General features: G+C 33.8%; 2 protein-coding genes across 2 annotated transcripts; one reads left to right on the forward strand and one right to left on the reverse strand.

The window, feature by feature from the left end:
• Positions 1 to 5,413: 5,413 nt before the first annotated feature.
• LOC18047773 (LRR receptor-like serine/threonine-protein kinase FEI 2) lies at positions 5,414 to 9,750 on the reverse strand. Its single transcript, XM_006439596.2, has 13 exons — positions 9,445 to 9,750; positions 8,999 to 9,134; positions 8,842 to 8,913; positions 8,687 to 8,758; positions 8,499 to 8,570; positions 8,339 to 8,410; positions 8,145 to 8,216; positions 7,335 to 7,441; positions 7,006 to 7,179; positions 6,601 to 6,933; positions 6,199 to 6,453; positions 5,948 to 6,081; positions 5,414 to 5,798 (listed from the first exon to the last, which is right to left on the reverse strand). Exons 1-13 carry the CDS (start codon positions 9,530 to 9,532, stop codon positions 5,574 to 5,576), a joined length of 1,812 nt encoding a protein of 603 aa, XP_006439659.1. The 5' UTR covers positions 9,533 to 9,750; the 3' UTR covers positions 5,414 to 5,573.
• A 5,083-nt stretch (positions 9,751 to 14,833) lies between these two features.
• LOC18047774 (protein NRT1/ PTR FAMILY 2.8) lies at positions 14,834 to 16,873 on the forward strand. Its single transcript, XM_006439597.2, has 3 exons — positions 14,834 to 14,987; positions 15,074 to 15,291; positions 15,389 to 16,873. The coding sequence occupies exons 1-3, from the start codon at positions 14,891 to 14,893 to the stop codon at positions 16,871 to 16,873; spliced, it is 1,800 nt and encodes a 599-aa protein (XP_006439660.2). The 5' UTR covers positions 14,834 to 14,890.
• Positions 16,874 to 19,895: the final 3,022 nt, after the last annotated feature.

Genomic DNA, 19,895 nt, shown 5'->3' on the forward strand with positions numbered 1-19,895 from the left:
GTGAAAAAGCTACACCCGCTGATTTAGAAAATAAGAAATGAGCTCAAACAAAAGATAATGGGTATTATAAGGTCATAGATTGATTAAACTGTGTACCATCATGTTGCAAAGGAATCCATGGTTGATGTTCTTTAGAGAAAATAAAAAATAAAAAATGAGCAGCTGATAGCGCAGAATAAAGTCAATCTAATGAAAAAGCTTGTTAACTTGAAATATAAGGAGAGGCGTAGTATAACTAAACACACTAGTGAGTTTCAAGGCTTAGTTGATTAGTTGACTACTATGAAGATTATTCTAAATGATAAACTACAAGATTTGTTATTGTTTACTTCTTTGCCTGACAGTTGGGAGATATTAGAGGCGTTAGTAAATAATTTAGAGCCGATGGGAAATTAATCTTGGATATAGTTATAAATAGGTGGTGGAATAAAAAATCTAGAAGAAAAAGCATTAAAGTGGTTCCCTCCGAGTCAGATGTAGAAAAGCAGGAAAGGTGAAGGAGAAGTCAACGTAGAAATTTCCGTCAGCAGTATAATGATAACTCTAGAGAAAGATTTAAGTCCCAAAGGAGAAATATCAAGTGTTTTCATTGTTAGAAAATGGGTTATATAAAAAGGGAGTGTAGATTGTACAAAAGATAATAGGTGAAAGAAAATGGCGATGCTCAAAAAATGACAAAGAGAACACTGCAACTATAGTTGATAGTGATATGTGTATCATTTATTATGAGAGCTCTGTAAATTTCATTTATTATACTAGTGATTGGGTGAATAATTCGAGCGCTTCGTTTTATGTTATTGCATATCGTGGTTACTTCACATCCTATGCTAAGGTGATTATGGCAATTTTGGATGAGAAATGAGAGGGCATCCAAGATTATAGGAATAAAAAATATTTGCTTGGACACCAGTGTGAGTTATAAGTTGGTGCTTAAAGATGTCAAGCATGTACTAGATATTCGACATAATTTGATCTCCACAGAAAAACTTGATGATGGTAGTTATACTAACCAATTTGGTGCAAGAAAATAGAAGCTTACCAAAGGCTCTTTAGTGATAGATAAGAAAAAGAAAGTAAACATTTTATATACGATAAAAGTCAAGTTCAAGAAAGAAGATACAAATGTGGCTATAAAAGATTCTAACATTGAGACATGGTATAAAAGGCTTGATCACATTAGTAAAAAATGACTGTAAACTCTTGTAAAAAAAGGACTTCTACTCAGCTCCACAAGTATGTTCCTCAAGACTTGTATTCGTTACTTAATTGGAAAGACACATAAAGAAGCTTTTAAAAAAAAACTTCTCCATTTAGAAAGTCGTATATCCTTGATTTGATTCACATTGATGTTTACATGATGCAAAATAGATTAATACAAGGTGCACTTTATTTTTTAACCTTTATTGATAATTGTTCTAGAAAAATGTGGCTTTTTGCTTTGAAATCTACAAATTAGGTGTATGTTTAAGTTTTTCCATACTTATGTTAAAAGAGGGACAAAAAGGAAATTAAAAAATGTTGAGGCAGACAATAGTAGTAAGTACATAGGACTATATGAGTAGTATTGCAAATCACATAGAGTCAAACTTGAGAAGAATGTACCAAAAACTCCTCAGCAAAATGGTGTTGCAGAAATGATGAACAAAATAATTAAAGAAATGATCAGGTGTATGCTTTCTGATTCCAAGCTTCTTAAATTTTTCTGGACATAAGCTATACATATTGCAGTTAATTTGATTAACATTTCTCCTTCAGCTCCATTAAATGGAGAGTTTAGACTGAAAAAGATGCTTCTTATAAACACTTGAGAGTGCTTAATTGTAGAGTATATGTTTACATCTCTAAATATGAGAGATTGAAGCCTGTTGATAACCAAGGAATATATTTTTTTAGGTTATAGACATGAAGAATTTGGGTACAAAGTTATGAGATCCAGTAGCAAGAAAATTGATCAAAAGTAAAGATGTTATGTTTCTTGAAGTTCAAATAATTTGTGATGAAGAGAAGAGTGATGAATCTCAGTCATATCTCGAGGTTCCTAATATTCCAACTTTAATTTCGCCACCAGTAGTTAATGATGATCATATGGGAGTTGAAAAGGATAATAACAATAGTCCAACATAACCAGTTGAACAAGTACCTTTATAACAACTTGCACCACTAGTTGAGCCAAAATTAAGAAAATCTACTAGAAAATGACCTTTCACTAGATATGCTCACATGAGTATATGATGCTTACAGATATAGGGGAGCCAAAATATTTTGAAGAAGACATGTCTCACTAATATAAAAGTGACTAGGTTAAAGGTATATAAGAGAAAATGAAATCTTTGAATAAAAACCATACTTAGTTAGGCTTTCTAAGGGAAAGAACATACTAAAGGACAAATGGGTTTACAGGTTGAAGACTGAAAATAACTCACTGAAGAAAGGTGTTGATTTTGAAAAAATATTTTCTCATATGGTAAAGATGTCTTCTATCCAAGTTGTTCTGAGATTAGTAGCTAGCTTGAATTTAGAAATTGAATAGCTTGATGTAAAGACAACTTTCTTGCACGGTGACTTAGAGGAGGAAATATACATGGAGCGACCTGAAGGCTTCAATGTCGAAAGTAAAAAAGAACTAGGGTGCAAGTTGAAAAAAAGTTTGTATGGGTTAAAACAGGCACAAAGACAATGGTATAAAAAGTTTGACTCCTTTATGAAAAATTATAGTTTAAGCAAGATTATGTTTGACCATTGCTATGAAGTTTGGTGATAATGATTTTATTATTCGTTTGCTTTATATGGATGACATGTTGATTATTGAGCAATATTGATAATATGAAGAAAGAGCTTAGTAAGTCTTTTACAATTAAGGACTTGGGATCAGGTTGCCATGAAAATTTCTCGTAATAGAAAATCTGGAAAGTTATCTTTAATTCAAAAAGCATAAATTGAAATGATTCTTGAAAAACTCAACATGAGCAAGGCAAATCTATTTATTCTCTACTTCCAAGCTATTTCAAGCTTAATTATGAGCTATCCTATAAATGAGAAAGAGAAGTAAGAGATGAGATGAATTTTCTATGCTTCAGCAGTTAGTAGTTTGATGTATGTCATGATTTGTATAAGACTAAAATTACCCATGCAGTTAGTATAATCAGTCAATTTTTCTCCAATCTAGGCAAAGAGCACTGGATAATAGTGAAGTAGACTCTCAGATATCTCATAGGCATTTCCAAAACATGTGTATGTTTTAGTTGTGACAAACCTATGTTACAAGTGTACATGGATGAAAATATGACAAAAGATGTTGATTCTAGAAAATTCTTATCACGATATTTTCTCCTTTTTGTAAAGGGAGCAATCTCATGACAGTTTAAACTTCAGCAGTGTGTTGTTATGTCTATCACTAAAATAAAGTATATTGCAATTACTAAAGGTTGCAAAAAAAAAAAAATATTGTGGATGAAGAATATCTTACAAGAAATAGGTGTGAAACAAGACAACTAAATTATGTCCTATAATAGTTAAAGTGTTATTTACTTAGTAAAGAATTTGAATATACTAATTGAAATACAAGTATATTGATGTGAGGAATTATTGGATATGAAATGTGTTTGGGGAGAAATAATTGTTACTTGAGAAGATTTACACAACATAAAATAAATTAGATATGATAACAAAGTCATTGTAAAAGAAAAAGCCAAAAAGCTATAAAAAGATAGCATTTAATAGTGTTCCCTACATTATCTGTAAGGAGAGATTTATTGGGTCCATCTCATTTAAAGTTTGCATTAGTTTAGGTGATTAAGTAATTAAAGAAATTTTATGGGGCTAAATGAAAATTTTCATTAAAAATAGGTCTTGAAAAGCGCATTATACAAAGAAGATTAATTGTTGCGGCAGCTACAATAACCAATGCGTGAAAAAGACAAGAGAAAAGAAGACAGTGGCATGAATTTATTTTTGGGTGTTAAAGATTTTCCATTTTCAATTGGACGATCAGAATGTAATTTTAGCTCTTTTTTTTTTTTCTAAATTTGGAGGATAAATTCTTAACATTACCCTCTATAATTTTATTGATCTTGATTTTTATTTTTTACTCTCGTTAGCTTTTGTTTGATATACTTATTTATTAGAAAGACATATATTAGGCTATTACAATAAGTCAAAATTATTAAAATTCTTGATGTTGTTAGCCTTCAATGTTATCTAAAGAAGAATTTATATTGCAATCTCATTATTAATATAGTGGAATGTTATATTGAACTAGGGTCCCATGATTTTTTCAATTTGAATTTTTCACGAAAAAATGTGTCTCTTATGATTAGTTTATTGCTATGATTATTTGGTTTATTTTCTACTTGTTAATTTATAGTACACATCTCATTTTATTCACGCAAAGATAAAAATAATTTATTTCCGCTTAATTTAATTAAGCAGTTGTTTGTGTGGTTCCTTTCCCAATATTTTTTGAGAATCGTGTTTGGGGAGCATGTTAAGTGTTTCCTGGGGAAAACCGGAGGAAATTCTTGCAGGATGTACATTGTTCTTTATCATGGATGTTGATGATAAGGAATTTGAATTTCCATTGCTCAAATGGAGAGCTAGCGAGTTGGGTGCCGCATGCACGGATGTATACTTGTCAGTGACACACGTGGTCTCCGTCTCAGCAAGGCCAGGAACAGAGGGTCGTTGGTCGGCGGAGCACCACAACACGTTTTCGGTGCATCCACAGTGGATTTATGCTGCTTATTATTTGTGGAGCAGACAAGCTGGGAAGGACTCTTTTCCACTTTGGACTCAACTTTTCTTTCTGTAATTATTTTTAAAGTTAAGCTAGCTACCTTACCCACCAACATATTTTTCTGTACTACTTTTAATTTCCACTGATTGATCTAATTGTAGTTAAATTAACCAAAAGACTTTGTATACTTTTTTTAATGAAAATATAATTGAATATCGGCATTTGCGTGACCTCATCTATTTTGCCCGTCATTTTTTTTTTAAATTTTTTACCTTGCTTGTTATCAAATAACATATAGAAGCTTAATATATTTACACATTAATAGATGAGGAGAAATTAACTAATTATCGACCATGAAATTGAAGCGAGATGTCTTGTAACTCTTGTTAAATATGAATGTGGTAAGTGTCATAATTGGCGGGGCTATAGACCCACAACATAGACCCACCAATTTTAAAGGTCGTGAAATCTTAAATAGTATCGTGTTTAGTACCACATTACGGTTACGCGACCTGACACATGAGTTAAAATCTTGACTAGACAATGAACAGCTTGAGTGGATAGGCTCAGTTAAAAATATGGGCTTCAGATCAGATGACTTGTAATTGACCCTGCACAACTCAATTGTTGGATCTCTAATGCTATCTAATTAGTGGTATTAGTAGAAGCCCCAGTGATTCACGGTAAGCAAGCAAGAGCATTCATAAAATTGTAGATGAGAAAAATTAATATACAGGCTGGGCCCTAAAGAGAGGGACAGAACACTTGCAGAATAAGGTTGAGGCAGTAACTACGCATGTTCTTGCAGAACAAGGTTAAACAAAATGATTTGTGTATCAAATTAACAATAATCTGAATGGGACTCGTAGAAATCACTTGGGCAAGGTGACATGACCTCTTGCTCTAGCAGCTGCAAAACCTGGTTCATGGACGGCCGATCATCCGGGTTAGCATCTGTGCACCTTGCAGCTATTTCAAGAATTGCTTCCACAGTTTCCATATCGGCATCAGCACAGCGTTTATCTATGACATCTTCCAATCTATTCTCTTTCAGTAGGGTGTTCATCTGGATAAGTAGAAATTGTTATTATTTTGGTACACTCACGAGATGCTAAGAAACCATTTAGTAACTTGTATTGTGTTCATCTGCATAAATAGAGTATCTCTAACTAAGAAATATAGTATATCAAGAAAAGAAAGTTCTGGAAAGCATACCCAACCAACAACATTTAAGCCTCTCTTTACAAAAGTCGGATCAGTAGGTCTTTTCCCAGTCACAAGCTCTAGCAAGAGAACTCCAAAGCTATACACATCGGACTTCTCAGTGGCTCTCCCACTTTGTAGATACTCTGTTTCAAAGTAGTACATAAAAGCAACCAATCAGTGAACCATAAAAGGTAATGAATCTTTGGAACTGGAACCGGAAAGAAATGCCAGAGTAAAACATCAATTCCACAAACACACACCTGGTGCTAAATAGCCAAAAGTGCCAGCCACCACAGTAGTGACATGGGCTTCTTCGTCTACTAAGAGCTTGGCGAGACCAAAATCTGAGACATGGGGCTCCAAGTTCTCATCGAGGAGGATGTTGCTGGATTTTATATCTCGGTGAATAATCTTTGGACAGCAGTCATGGTGCAAGTACGCCAACCCTCTGGCAGAACCAAGGGCTATTTTCAAACGAGCACTCCAGTTCAACAATTGCTGTCCTTCACCATGCTCTGAAGGGTAGCAGACATCAATTTTCTTTTCTTTTCTTTTTTTTAAAAAAAAAAACCATTAATTAAGAATTTATTTTCAATGACACCTAGTCATGTTAATCTTTCACCATGGAACAGAGTCAGACTACCGGAAAAGCTGATACTTACCATGCAAGAAATCATCTAAGCTGCCCATAGAAAGATAATCATAGATGAGAAGCTTTGTTGCAGGGAGTCTGCAATAACCTCTCAGATTGACCAAATTTATATGCTTGATGCTACCCAGGATCTCTAACTCCCTCTCGAACACTTGATCAGATCCTTCACGACTCCGATCAATTCTTTTAACAGCAAATGTTCCACAATCATTCATAACCATCCGGTATACAGTACCAAATCCTCCAGAACCTACAACATCCTCCTCATCAAGAGCCTCCAGCTTCTCAATGATCTCACATGAGGGGTACGGCATATCACCATGAAAAGTTATAAGCTTTGTACCTATTGAAGCATTTAAGAATTAGCAGTAAAAAAAAGGGACATGTGCAACATTTTGATTCATATTCAGCTTACTTGTTTCTTGATCAACTTGCTTTCGGACTTCAGTGTATCTCTTTACAGCTCTTTCCTTCTTTGACAGCAAACAAATCCAAAGGAATGCAAGGAGAACCACAAGTGCAAGGCCCATTGTGGACATTGCCCCAATCAGCACTCCTTTCATGTAATGAGAGGACCGTTTTGTAGGCACTGCACAAAACCCCCAGAGCAAATAAACTAGTATCAGTATTTGGACAACCATTTGCAGGAATCAGCTCTTCCTGATAAATTAACAGTAGGGGCAAAAAACTGCCAGGGACATCTGTTATTCAGTGAAAAACCAAGGAACATGGCATAATACTTGCCTGCAACTTCATCACTTGATGCATGAGGTAGCACAGCAGGAAATCCCATCGAGGTTCGACATGGCTTGTGTACTTGCTGACCACAGAGATCTAAATTTCCTATAAACCTAAGCCCAAGTGAAGCAGTCTTAGAACAAGTTCAGAGGACGGACAATTAAACAGAACAGAAGTGATAATCAAGAACCAATTTTGATGATATTAAACTTGTCTTAACCACCACATAAAATAAAGGATGACAAAATTGCTTGCTTGTTGTCTAGATAGTTCTCATGAGTGACACAATAGATAGCCATATTTAAACTGAGGATATAAATTGATGGATCTGACATTTTAGCACCCCTCAGACAAACAACAGCTAATCATGCAAGCAAAAGCTCATCCACATCAAATGGACATTTCATACACAGATGTCTTTGGGTACCATTCAAATCATGACACATAACATGAAATTATTTGAAGCACCAACAAGGGATAGCAATTCAAGCACTCATTCTAGTTCCAGTTTTCATCCAGGCTCTGATGAGTGTTTCACAAGGTCAGATGTATGCAAAGAAGATATATAGAAGCAATTTTGTCCTTATATGGGGTAGGCGGCGGGACTAATTTCATAAGTTCACTACTTAAAAGACATTTTGTCAAACGGCTGTAGAGGAGAGCTCAGATGAAACAAGAGAATCTGTTACATGTTAATTGGCCTGGCATATTTGATCAAGCATATGCACTGGTAAGAAAACAAGAAAAGCAAAAGAAAACACGAGCATATGCACTGGTAAGAAAACAAGAAAAGCAAAAGAAAACACGAGTGCTCACGATTTGTTTCCAAAAGCACTCAGGGCTCCAAAGTCAGGTATCTCACCAGAAAAGAAGTTGGTTGACAAGTTTCTGCATGAAACAGCACCATACAGTACTATTAAGACATGTTTCCAAGAAATCTGTGAGGGCTTTAAATTGAGATCCGTGAATATCCAAGTTTGTTAAGGTAATTGTAATTCATTTTAACTTACAGATAGTGCAGATGTGTGAGCCGGCCAAGAGATGACGGTATAGCACCCTTTAGTGAATTGCTTGACAAATCCCTAAATTCAATAATAAAATATAAGTTAAAGATAATAAACTCAACCAGGATTAAAATTTGGACCTGCAATGGACGACAAGATATCTTACAATATAGTAAGAAACAAAAGGTTTCCAATATTTGCTGGTATTCCTCCTTGCAAATAATTTGCCCTCAAGTACCTACATTAATGATCAAAATGACGCCATCAGGTGTCAAGTGCACATACATGAATGAAAGTTATCAAATGCAAGAACAATGAATCAGAGTGAGATGTTCTTTTGTCAAGTTGACTTACAAGGCTCTGAGCTCTGTACAATTTGTAATCTCATTCGGAATAGATCCATGTAAGCTGTTTTGATGAAGCGCCCTGTTTCAGGGTGAAATTGAATTACAATCAGAGATTTTGCAGGCAGAAAAGCAAAAAAGGGTCAAGAAGGGTATTGAACTTACAGTCTTTGCAATTTATCAAGTCTACCAATGCTGGGAGATATAATGCCGCCTAATTGCATATATGGCAGATTTCTGAATAACCCATCACGTGAATTAATTTTTTAACAAAGTAAAACAATTTGCAGTAATTTGAAAAGAGCAAAGTAGAGTTACATACATAGAGCGGACTCGCTGATCATGGGTATGGCAAGAAATGCCAGTCCATTTGCAAGGAGATTCATCAGTAGCTTGCCAGTTCCCAAGCAAATTTCTACTATCATTCAAAGAGCTTTTGATTTCTAGCAATGTCATGCCTGGAAAATATGATTATATCATCAATAATATCCCAACTTTAACCTCAATTTGACTCTCGTCTAAAAGATTATCTTTTGTATAATACTAAAAGCAACACTAAAACATCATGTTAAGAACTTTGTTTCTTTTCCCCCCGGTCAAAAACATCACCTTTTAGCTGCCAATGAAAGTCCCAAACTCAAAACTGCCGATTTCTCAGCCCAAAAAAAATAATAATAATAAATAATAAAACAAAACAAAATAAATAAAGAAATAAAAAAGAAGAACTCGAAATGGAATATGATATGTAATATGGTTTTTTTTTCTTACCATCTTCAGTGAGAGCAAGGCAGCAAGAGCTGAAGAGGGTTGCTGCAAAAATCACTGTCAAGATCAAAACCAGCTCATGCATTTTCATTTCTTCTCACAAATGGGCTCTTGCTATGCGCTAAGCCACTGTACAATGAGTGTACACACAGCCAGAGAAATGAGAAGCTGTGATGACAACAGTGCCTGGGAGAGGAGCGATGATAGTTTGAACTACTATTGATAAATCTAATTATTATTTGAAGCACTAAAGAGAGAGAGAGAGAGAGAGTAAAAATGCTTTATTTTTCCTATTTTCTATGACCTGAGTGAAAGACACCTTTTGAAAGTGTCTATGGAAAGTTGTGCGGTAAATAAGTAGCCGTTGTCCAATGAAATTCAAACACTTTGTTCCAAACAATACTCTTCTCGAGTACGAAATTTAAACTACTCGCTTCACATGACAAAGTTAAAACATTTTTGGGATTTTTAAAAATAAAATGCTTAAGTTTGGCACGTGTAAGATGGTTAGTAGAGAGTATGGGGCAATTTGTGTATCCACAAAATTAGCTTTCGAAGGTACTGCTTTTGTTTTTTTATATTAAAAAGTCTGCGGCTGCATTGAAACATGTCTGACTCACTCATTTTTAAGACATTGACGTGTCTTATGCGCTGTGTAGCTAGAGGTTTTATTTAAGGCCAAATCTTGGGCCATCCTATTGAGCCCTCATGAATGATTATGGGGCCAACTCTATTTTACTTTCATTTTCACGGGCATCCGTTTGAAAGGTTTCTTTCCTACTAAAGCTAGCCTTTTTTATCTGTATAATTTGCCTAATCTTGCTGAACCCAGAAAGCATTTGGAGGTTTTTTGTTCAAAATTTGAGTTTAAACTAGGTTTAGGCATGGTAGGTCGATGTTGATTTGGTAATGATTTATTTGTGCAATGTATGATGCCAATTCACTGGGGCTACAATGTGATGGTGCTTATCTACTACAATTGATTTTATGATTTGACCATAAGTCGTAGACCTCTTAATTAGCAAAGCCATTTGGGTCAAATTTGGATGATGGTCTTTCACCAGACACCAGCATTGATTTGAATTTAGACCTGAGGCTAAAAGAGCCTTCACCTTTACTATAAACATACTCAAACCAAACGAAACATGTTCAACTTCAGAATCATGAGTAGCTTTCTGCTGTAGATGCTTACGTTTCAAGCAAACGGTGGTCACACTGTGGCCAGCTTTATATGGTCGCAAAGCATATTGATTTGAGATATGGCACATTTTAGGAAATGGGGGTTGCAGAGATGGCAATATCAAGTCTAGCAAATAATATATTAGTACTTCGCTCAAGAAAGCGTTGGTCAAGTTTACTAAAATCACGTCATCAACATCTTAATAAAAGGAGATTAAAATTACAATCAAAGAGCATGCTACCAGGACAGACAAGGAGTGGGTGACTGATTATATTTCACTGATCTTGATTTCAACACCATCGGCTGGTATCGGATGTGAAAGATATATAAATCATATCTGCATCCGGATTGAGTAGTTCCCACATGAATTTCCATGAAAATTATATGAGACAAAGTTCGTATTGGCTCAAATTTAAAAAATGGGATCGACAGTTTTTCTTTACTTGTTTGCAGTGGACAGTCGGTGAAGAAGGAGCACAATTTGTAATCGAGCAAGCATGTTTCCAGCCAGCTCTAATTCCTTTAACCAACCCATCAAACAATTTATCCATGGACTCTAAAAGTGGCCCTGCTCAAAGCTTATGAATAACTTTCCAATGTTCTCGAATGTCACTTGTAAACATCAGATGTGAAATCACAGTCATTTGGAGAATGACTAAGTTGCAGCATCCATAAATAACAAGATCTGGTAATGGCATTGGATACGACCACACTTCAAAAATTTGTTCACGGGGTGCATATTATTTTTCAATTAGCAGTATCCTTATGTTCTGTTATTGGTGATCACTTTTCCGCTGTGTATATGGGGTGTTTAACGAAAAAATTGCCTCGTGATAGAAAAGTTGTGTCAGCTTAGCGAATATTAACTTGACGATCTTGCGCCAGGACCCGATTTTTACCTTCTTTGCTTCATCGGACATTTGGACCTACCCTTTTTGGCCCACAAGATCGACAATGGGCCATTCAAGCTCAAAGGAATCGTACGATCGAAATACAAATTTGTTGATTGCCGGGAAACATGTAATAATTAACGGTGATCCGAGCTCGTGGGTTCTGTACATTTCTACTCCATCACGGTACCCTGATCATCAGATTTTTTTTTTTTTTTTCTCTTTTAAGAGTCAAAGCTCATGGCCAAGCGATTGGGCTTTTGGGGGGTACAGCAGAGAAATGTAAAAATAAACAAATAAATATTTGCACCTAAAATTATCTTAAATATTTTGAAATGACACACAATAATTACGGTTAAATACTCGTTTAGTTCTTATATCTTAAGTTAAGTACTTGTTTAATCTTTATATTTTGAAAAATGTCTTAAAACATCTTTGCCATTGAATATGTGATACTTATGCATTTTTTTTTCTTTTGCAATTATACCCTTACAACAATATTTTGGAAATAAATTATTTATCTATAAAAAAATTAATACCAATAGTAAAATAACATTAAATGTAATTTTTTGTTCTATTTTACTTTCGGATTAATTTGGTAAATTATTTTTTATAAATAATTATTAATAAGATCATTGCAAAATTACCAATTATTGCTTTAAAATTGTGGTAAGGGTATTATTGCAAAAGTAAAGGAAATATGAGGGCATGAGTGTCATTTATTCAATACGAAGAGTATCTTGAGGTATTTTTTAGAATATAAAAATTAAACGGACACTTAACCTGAAATATAAGACCTAAATGAGTAAACTACTAATTAATAAAGCCATTGATACGAAGAATGAATTTCAAATTAAGATGTCTTACTTACTTCTGTTGCTTAGAGTTGATGAAATCATCAGGGCGGCGAATGTTCTTGAAGTACCCAAGAAAGGTGAACATTTCCCCGATAGAAGGGAAGCCCACTTGACCGGGTGGCAACCTCGGCCCGGAATATCGAAACTTCAGAGGAAGCGTATACTACAACAGCTAGTTCCAGTATTCCACCACCACAACAGCAGCCCCAAAATGGGCATCGCTCCAAGAAGAAATGCAACCCATACTCCCATTGTTGTTTCCACGATCCTACACTCCTTTTACTACTGTAGTAAAATATAATACAACAGTGATTTACTCACTCATTTCACGTGTCTTGTGTTGTTCTTTATAAATTTAACCTTTATATCAAACAGGCTCATATTTATCGGAGTTGTACATTGTATGTTCCTCGTAGATTACTCTTCTAGCCCTAAATTGCAAAGAGAAAAGATTTCCTACCCTACACATCTTCACAATATGTAAATATGTGACGTCTTCTTCATAAATTTAAGCTATAATAATATATATATATATATAGGCTTATATATCTATTTGATAGATTATTCTTCTAACCCTAAATTGCAAAATAACAGTGTACAAATAAATTAATGATTCTAATTTTAATATTATTTATGATATTATATTAATTAGAGATAAGTATATTACTGTGGAATATGTCGTCGCGGGAGGTGTAAACATAACTCCACACTTATTACTTTAATGGATCTTGCAATTTTGCGTCTTCTTCTGCTTTTTTAATTATTATTACAATATTACTTATATTTTACAAATGGGACCAATCCATCGACAACATTTTTATTTGAGGAGCGATTTGTCTTACTAGCCTAGGTCTAGATGCTTCCTAGCAAGTAGTGCAAGTTGGTGTAGAGATTTTTAGATATCGGACCGAGCTTGTTGAATATGGGTTGTTCGCTTGTTAAGTGCACCACGGCTCACTAGTTGTATGGGACAGTCCACTGCTAAGCATATTCTACTGTTAGATGGACTTTTACTGAGCGTATCCGTACGCGCCAATTTAGTCTTTGTTGGTGATAAATTTGAGCAGCCTGTGACATATCAGTACCCTAAGAAACCCCATTTTTACCATGCATGTTAACCCCTTGTTGTCAAACTTTAACACAACAAAGAGTAAGTAATTCCGTTAGTCTTATTTCCCTAAAATTTTAAATTTTAAACCATAATTAATTTTTAGTCAAGGCTAAAAATAGTCCAAAAAACAAAAATAATGAAATTTGATAACACAAGTTTTGGATATATTTTAAAACTTTACTAGAAAATGATTTGTTTTGCCAATTAAGAGGGGTCCTGATCATTTTCCATTGTTTGAAAAATGTATATATATTACTCTTCATTTCTCTTTAAATTCATTATTCCTCCTTAAAACTATATAAATAATTGTTAAAAAGGAAAAAAAAATCATTTTTTACTTAAAAAAATCCAGTGTTAAATTAACAAAATGAAAACCTTAAGTAGCTTAAGATATGATGACGAGAAATCTTTTTTTCTTTTCTTGAAGTTGCCCTGCCACATCCCTGAAAAAGTGCTAAATTATAAATAACTCGAGAAGAATTTGGGTTTAATACTGAGCCAAGCTTTTTACGATATTATGATTGATAGTTATAGGGTAAGACATACAAGTAAAACCTCGATAAATTAATATTTAACAAATAAAACCTCTGTTAAATAATAAATTTTTTCAATCTCTACCCCGTATTCAACGTGCTAAATTATAATTCTATTAATTTATAATCGCTTAATTAATAAAATTTTTTGGTCTCAATGTTATTAATTTATCGAGATTTTACCATAATAAGTAATTAAACTTTAACACTGGATTCAATTTGATAATGGAAGGACTAGAATTAGGTCATTAAAATTTTAATCAAGCCGAATACGAAATTAAAAAAAAAAAAAGATTAATTCACACTCTAAAGTAAAAAGAATCGTCTGGCTAACTACCTGTCTGAATAATATTTGACCAGTTTATATTAAATGATTTATACCATGATTTCTTTCAATCTTTTATTGGCATTTGAAAATACCCAACATTTGTAACTAAATATTTCATCAACGATTAAATGTTAAAAACCTATTATACTATTTCTGTGAGCTAATTGAGCTTTTGTATATGTCCGTAAAGTTAGGATCAAACCGCACAACAAATTTAACCAGTGTTACAAATCTGATTGGACCGTAACTGCTTCCCAAAATGCGCGTGTTAAGACCGGACGCTATGTATACTTTCAGCTCACGCATAGTTGACCAAATTAATAAACACGTTGCATGCGTGTCACCATGGGCACGTTTCTGGCATGTCACTTATCTTCAATTAGAATTTTCAGCAAATGTCCGAGTAATCAGCCTAGCTAGTACACCCACCACACTTCTATATCAGTCATATGTTATTCTTTCTTATTTTGCTTGCACTCTTATAATTAAAAGGGCATTAAGATTAAACGAAATTAATTAGTAAGCACACAAGAGAGAAAATTAATTAAATATGGCAAATAATATCCATTCTTCTTCTGCTTCCACAGTGGAGCAAGACCCTTCTGCTAAGAAACCTGGAGGATGGAGAGCCATAAAGTACATACTTGGTAATTTTCATAATTTTTTTTTGTGTGTGTGTGTGTGTACATGATTTGATTTGTGAGTGGATTTAATTAATTACTTATTATTGAAGGGAACGAGACATTCGAGAAATTGGCTTCGATGAGTTTGATAAGCAATATAACAGTGTATCTGCAAACCAATTACAACCTGGGAGGTGTTCTTTTGGTTAACATAGTAACCATATGGTCCGGTTCCAGCAACATTACGTCATTGCTGGGTGCTTTCGTTTCTGACGCTTATTTGGGCAGGTTCCGCACCCTCCTCGTCGGCTCCATTGCCTCTCTACTGGTAGTTAAGGAGGTTAATTAAAATGCATTAATTTTTGGTTGCATATTCTTGGTAGGGGTTAGTAAGACTAAGGCTCGTGTCTCCATAATTTTTACAGGGAATGTTGATAATGACACTGACAGCAGGCATACATCAGCTGAGACCCTCTAGCTGTAGTGATCCGCCTAATTGCCCTCAGCCTCAAGGTTGGCAATTCTGCGTCCTCTTCGCTGCACTTACACTGCTATCCATCGGAGCAGGTGGGATTAGGCCTTGCAACATTGCCTTTGGTGCTGATCAATTCGACACCACCACCGAGAAAGGACGGGCACAACTAGAAAGCTTCTTCAATTGGTGGTACTTCTCTTTTACCGTTGCCCTCGTTGTAGTACTCACAGGCGTTGTCTACATTCAGACAAATGTCAGTTGGGTTCTTGGCTTCGCAATCCCAACAGCTTGCCTTGCCTTCTCCATAACCCTTTTCTTGTTGGGCCGCCGCTGTTACATTTACATAAAACCTGCAGGAAGTGTCTTTTCAGACATGGCCAAAGTGGTCGTAGCTGCCTGTAGGAAGCGATGTTTTAGCGTTGAACCAGGTTGCGAGCATAACTATTATGACCCCCCTTTGATGATAAAGCTCAAGCGCACCAACAGATTCAAGTGCCTTGATAGAGCTGCTTTAATTACTGAACCAAGTCACGAGTTGCAAGAACAAGGGACGCCCAAGAATGGGTGGAGACTTTGTAGCTTGCAACAAGTAGAACAACTGAAATGTTTAATAGCAATCTTGCCTGTTTGTGTATCGGGAATCGCTTGTTTCATATCAATGGACCAACAGAACACATTCGGAATCCTACAAGCAATTCAAATGAACAAATCAGTGGGACCACATTTCAAAATGCCACCAGCCTGGATGAATATCACATCAATGCTTGCATTGTCATTATGGATCCTCATTTACGAGCGGTTATACATTCCAGTGGCCACAAAAATTGCCGGAAAGGTAAAAAGACTGACACTGCAACAAAGAATAAAGACCGGTATCGTAATGTCGATTCTATGCATGTTAGTGGCAGGATCTGTCGAGAAAAGACGACGTGAGTTGGCTTTGAAACACGATTCGTTTGTGTCGCCCATGAGCCTTTTGATACTTTTGCCGCAGTATGCCCTTTCAGGTCTGACCGAAGCGTTCGCTGCTGTTGCTATAATGGAGTTCTTCACCAACCAAATGCCTGAAAGCATGAGAACTGTTGCAGGGGCGGCATTTTTTCTCAGCTTGTCCGTAGCAAGCTACGTGAGCTCATTGGTTATTAATATCATCCACCGGGTGACTAAAAGAACGGGGAATTCGCCATGGCTGGGAGGTCATGATTTGAACAAGAACCGGCTCGACTATTACTACTACATCATTGCCGGCCTTGGAGCTGTGAATTTTGTCTACTTCAGCTTCTTCGCTAGTCACTTTGTGGTTAATACTACTGTTGCTGAAACTGGGGTAAAGGATGTGCAATTAGAGAACGTGGTTGCGGGTAACTCAGCAAACTTGCCAAGGAGAGAATCTATAGATGAAGAGAAGGGATTGGAAAGGCCTGACACTAGCTAATTAGCAAAATAGGAATCTATAGTTTTTTTTTTTAATATATAATTTTGTGTTATAATAGATATATAGATACTATTTGTTTGCTTACTTTCTTCTTCTCTCTTGTTTTTTTTTTAATTTTATTTTCCTCAGGAGAATAGTTTAATTGTAAAAATACAGTGACTCAATTTTTTTAGGAAATAGTACAGCAATAATGCTACTTTACAAAAAAAAAAAAAAGAAAAAAAAATCGAGAATCGGATTTCATGTTTCTTTTTATTTTTTATATTTTCAATAAGTCATGGCTATGTTAAAGTTGTTTCAAGGTGGAGAACAAATCACAGCCACACACACAAAAATAATAAATAGTAAAAAATACGTTATAACTTTAATTGTATGTTTATAAAAGAGTGTCAACAGAGCTAGACCCTTTTCAATATATATTGTATTAAATATAAAGCAGATAAGATTATGGTTGTCAGTATTTTCATAATTTTGTTTGTTAACTCTTTAAATCCTAAAATAAAGGAGTACTGATATTTACTCCAAAAGTTATCTAATAAGTACTCACAAAATCATTAAGGGCTAATTTGGGATTGCGATTATTGATTAAATAAGCTACTTCTGCTATATAGATGCAAAAAGCAGCTGATTAAAAAAGCAGGTTGGTGTTTGATAAACTATGTTATTGCAATTGCTATGAGTTTGAAAAGCAGTATATATGTATTTGGTAAATATTGCAAATGTATTGTTCTATTATATAATGATTAAAATAGACATAAGTTTAAATTACATTTTTATTTTTTTGGAGTATATTTAATGATATTTAGACATGTCTTTTTCTTTTTAAAATGCTTACAATTACATGAAGTGAAAAAAAAATTAATATATTTGTTATATAAAATATGATAAAAATTCGCACTAATACATAATATAGATAAAATAAAAAAAGTAATATGCATTACATTCATATTGAACTTGATGCAATAAACATATTAACTATAGTAAAAAAATATAAAGAGATTGAAAGTCATGGTTAATTTTCATGTGAAATTGTTCAAAGTTAAAAAAAAAATTACATAATTATATGCAAACCTTTTTTAATCTTATAATAGAAAATACAAAGAAAAAAATAAAAAAATATGAACTTTTTAGATCAAAACTTTGATACTGAAGAGAATATACAATAGTTGTGGCGGTAATTTGATTGTAGTGGTAATATGATATTTAATGGCTTAATATTATGGTGTGTGGGAAAATAAGACATAATTATTATTTTTAAATATTAAGGTTATAATAGGAACTTTAAAAAGGTATGATAACTTATTTAATGAGTTGCTTATAAAAAATAACCAACTACCTGCTTTTAAAAGTTACTGTCAAAATAGAGAAAATTATTAAATAAGTAACTTTTATAAAATTTATCAAATACTATTTTTGTCACAAATTATAAAATAAACAGTTTATTGAGTTTCAACCTCAATCCCAAACGGGACCTAAATACCGAACATATTAATATTTTTTGTACGACTTTTTGTGAGAGTTTGATTATTCAAAATAGAAGTGGCAATGTATGACTACATTAAACATGGTGTGCATGTTATCTACACACAAATAAAAAACTAGGGGGGGGGGGGCATTTGAAGCGTGATTATATTCTACATATTAATGTTATGATTACTAAATTTGAATGCTTAATTGAAATACTCAATGATATGTTATTAATTATTTAGTGACATGATTATGATATTAATTGATTTTATTATTATCATTAAGTTATTATTTTTACAGCCTACTAAATAAATTACACATAAAATGTCACATTATTAAATATCCCAATAAAATATTTAAAGTGAGTAAGTAGAGCATTACTCTATTCTAAAATATTAGCGAGGGCAAATATATCTCTCTGAAGTGTACATATAAAGTCTTATTGTTACATGACATAAATTTCCTAATTATGCTCAATAGACCTCTCAAAATGCTTAAAATGTATGAATTTATACTCCCACAAAACTCACATTGCAATATATTCGTATAATTATAACTTCAATAAATAAATAAACAAACAAGAAGAGAATCTAAAAAAAGCTTATTAAAACTTTAATATAAAAAAGCTAAAATATAGGGCTCGCTTGATTATAGTTAAAAATGATGGGATTGAAAAATCAGTGTAAAATAATCTTTATCTCACGTTTTGTTTGTACATAAAAGTAGATGTGGGATAAAAATGATGGGTCCATCTCGTAATCCTAAATAGTGAAAAAAATTCAATCCCAAGGGGACCCCCTGGGTTTATGTTTTTTAAATTAAAATTTTATCCCACAACCACTCACAGGATTAAGTGATAAAAATCCCAAGTTTCTCTCTATTGCTATGAACTCTTTGCCAAAATCAATTGCAGAATATTATAACTTCAATGTTATGAGTTGCTGGACTAATGTTCATACTATTTTATCATTTTAATGAGTGTGACAAAAGAAAATGCAAAAAAAAAAAAAAAAAAACCAACAACAACACACGCACACAAAAACAACGAGCAACTTGTTTTCTTCAGCTTTTGGTGCAATAACTAATTTAAGATAAATAAAAAAGAATTAATTTGAGAAAATTAATGTAATTAGCTACTAGCCAATACCAGAAAATACCAAATATAAGATAGGATTATTATTGAAATTTGATTAACGCAATATTTTATAAATAATGTGCATACCAAATAGGTCCGCACGTATAATATTATAAAAATAATAGGAAGGAAATAGTAAAAAATCCAAATACTGTATTCTGGTACCCAGTGTGGACCTACAAATTAGAGTACGAATTGTTTTTCTCTTTCACTCAATACGAAGCAAATTAATCAAGTCAGTTACGACAGGATTTGCTGAAGTTAAGATCCTTTCGTCGGCAAATATTATATCATGACAAATTGTAGGCGAAAGCAACGGATTCAACACTCGTGCAACTTTTGCTAAGTTGGCATGGTAATAGTTCATAACAAAACAAAATTAATTCCGTGAGACCCTTTGCTTGCTTTAATCAGTAATTC

This window comes from Citrus clementina, unplaced genomic scaffold (assembly GCF_000493195.1).
Source record: "Citrus clementina cultivar Clemenules unplaced genomic scaffold, Citrus_clementina_v1.0 scaffold_3, whole genome shotgun sequence".
Classification (NCBI taxonomy): domain Eukaryota; kingdom Viridiplantae; phylum Streptophyta; class Magnoliopsida; order Sapindales; family Rutaceae; genus Citrus; species Citrus x clementina.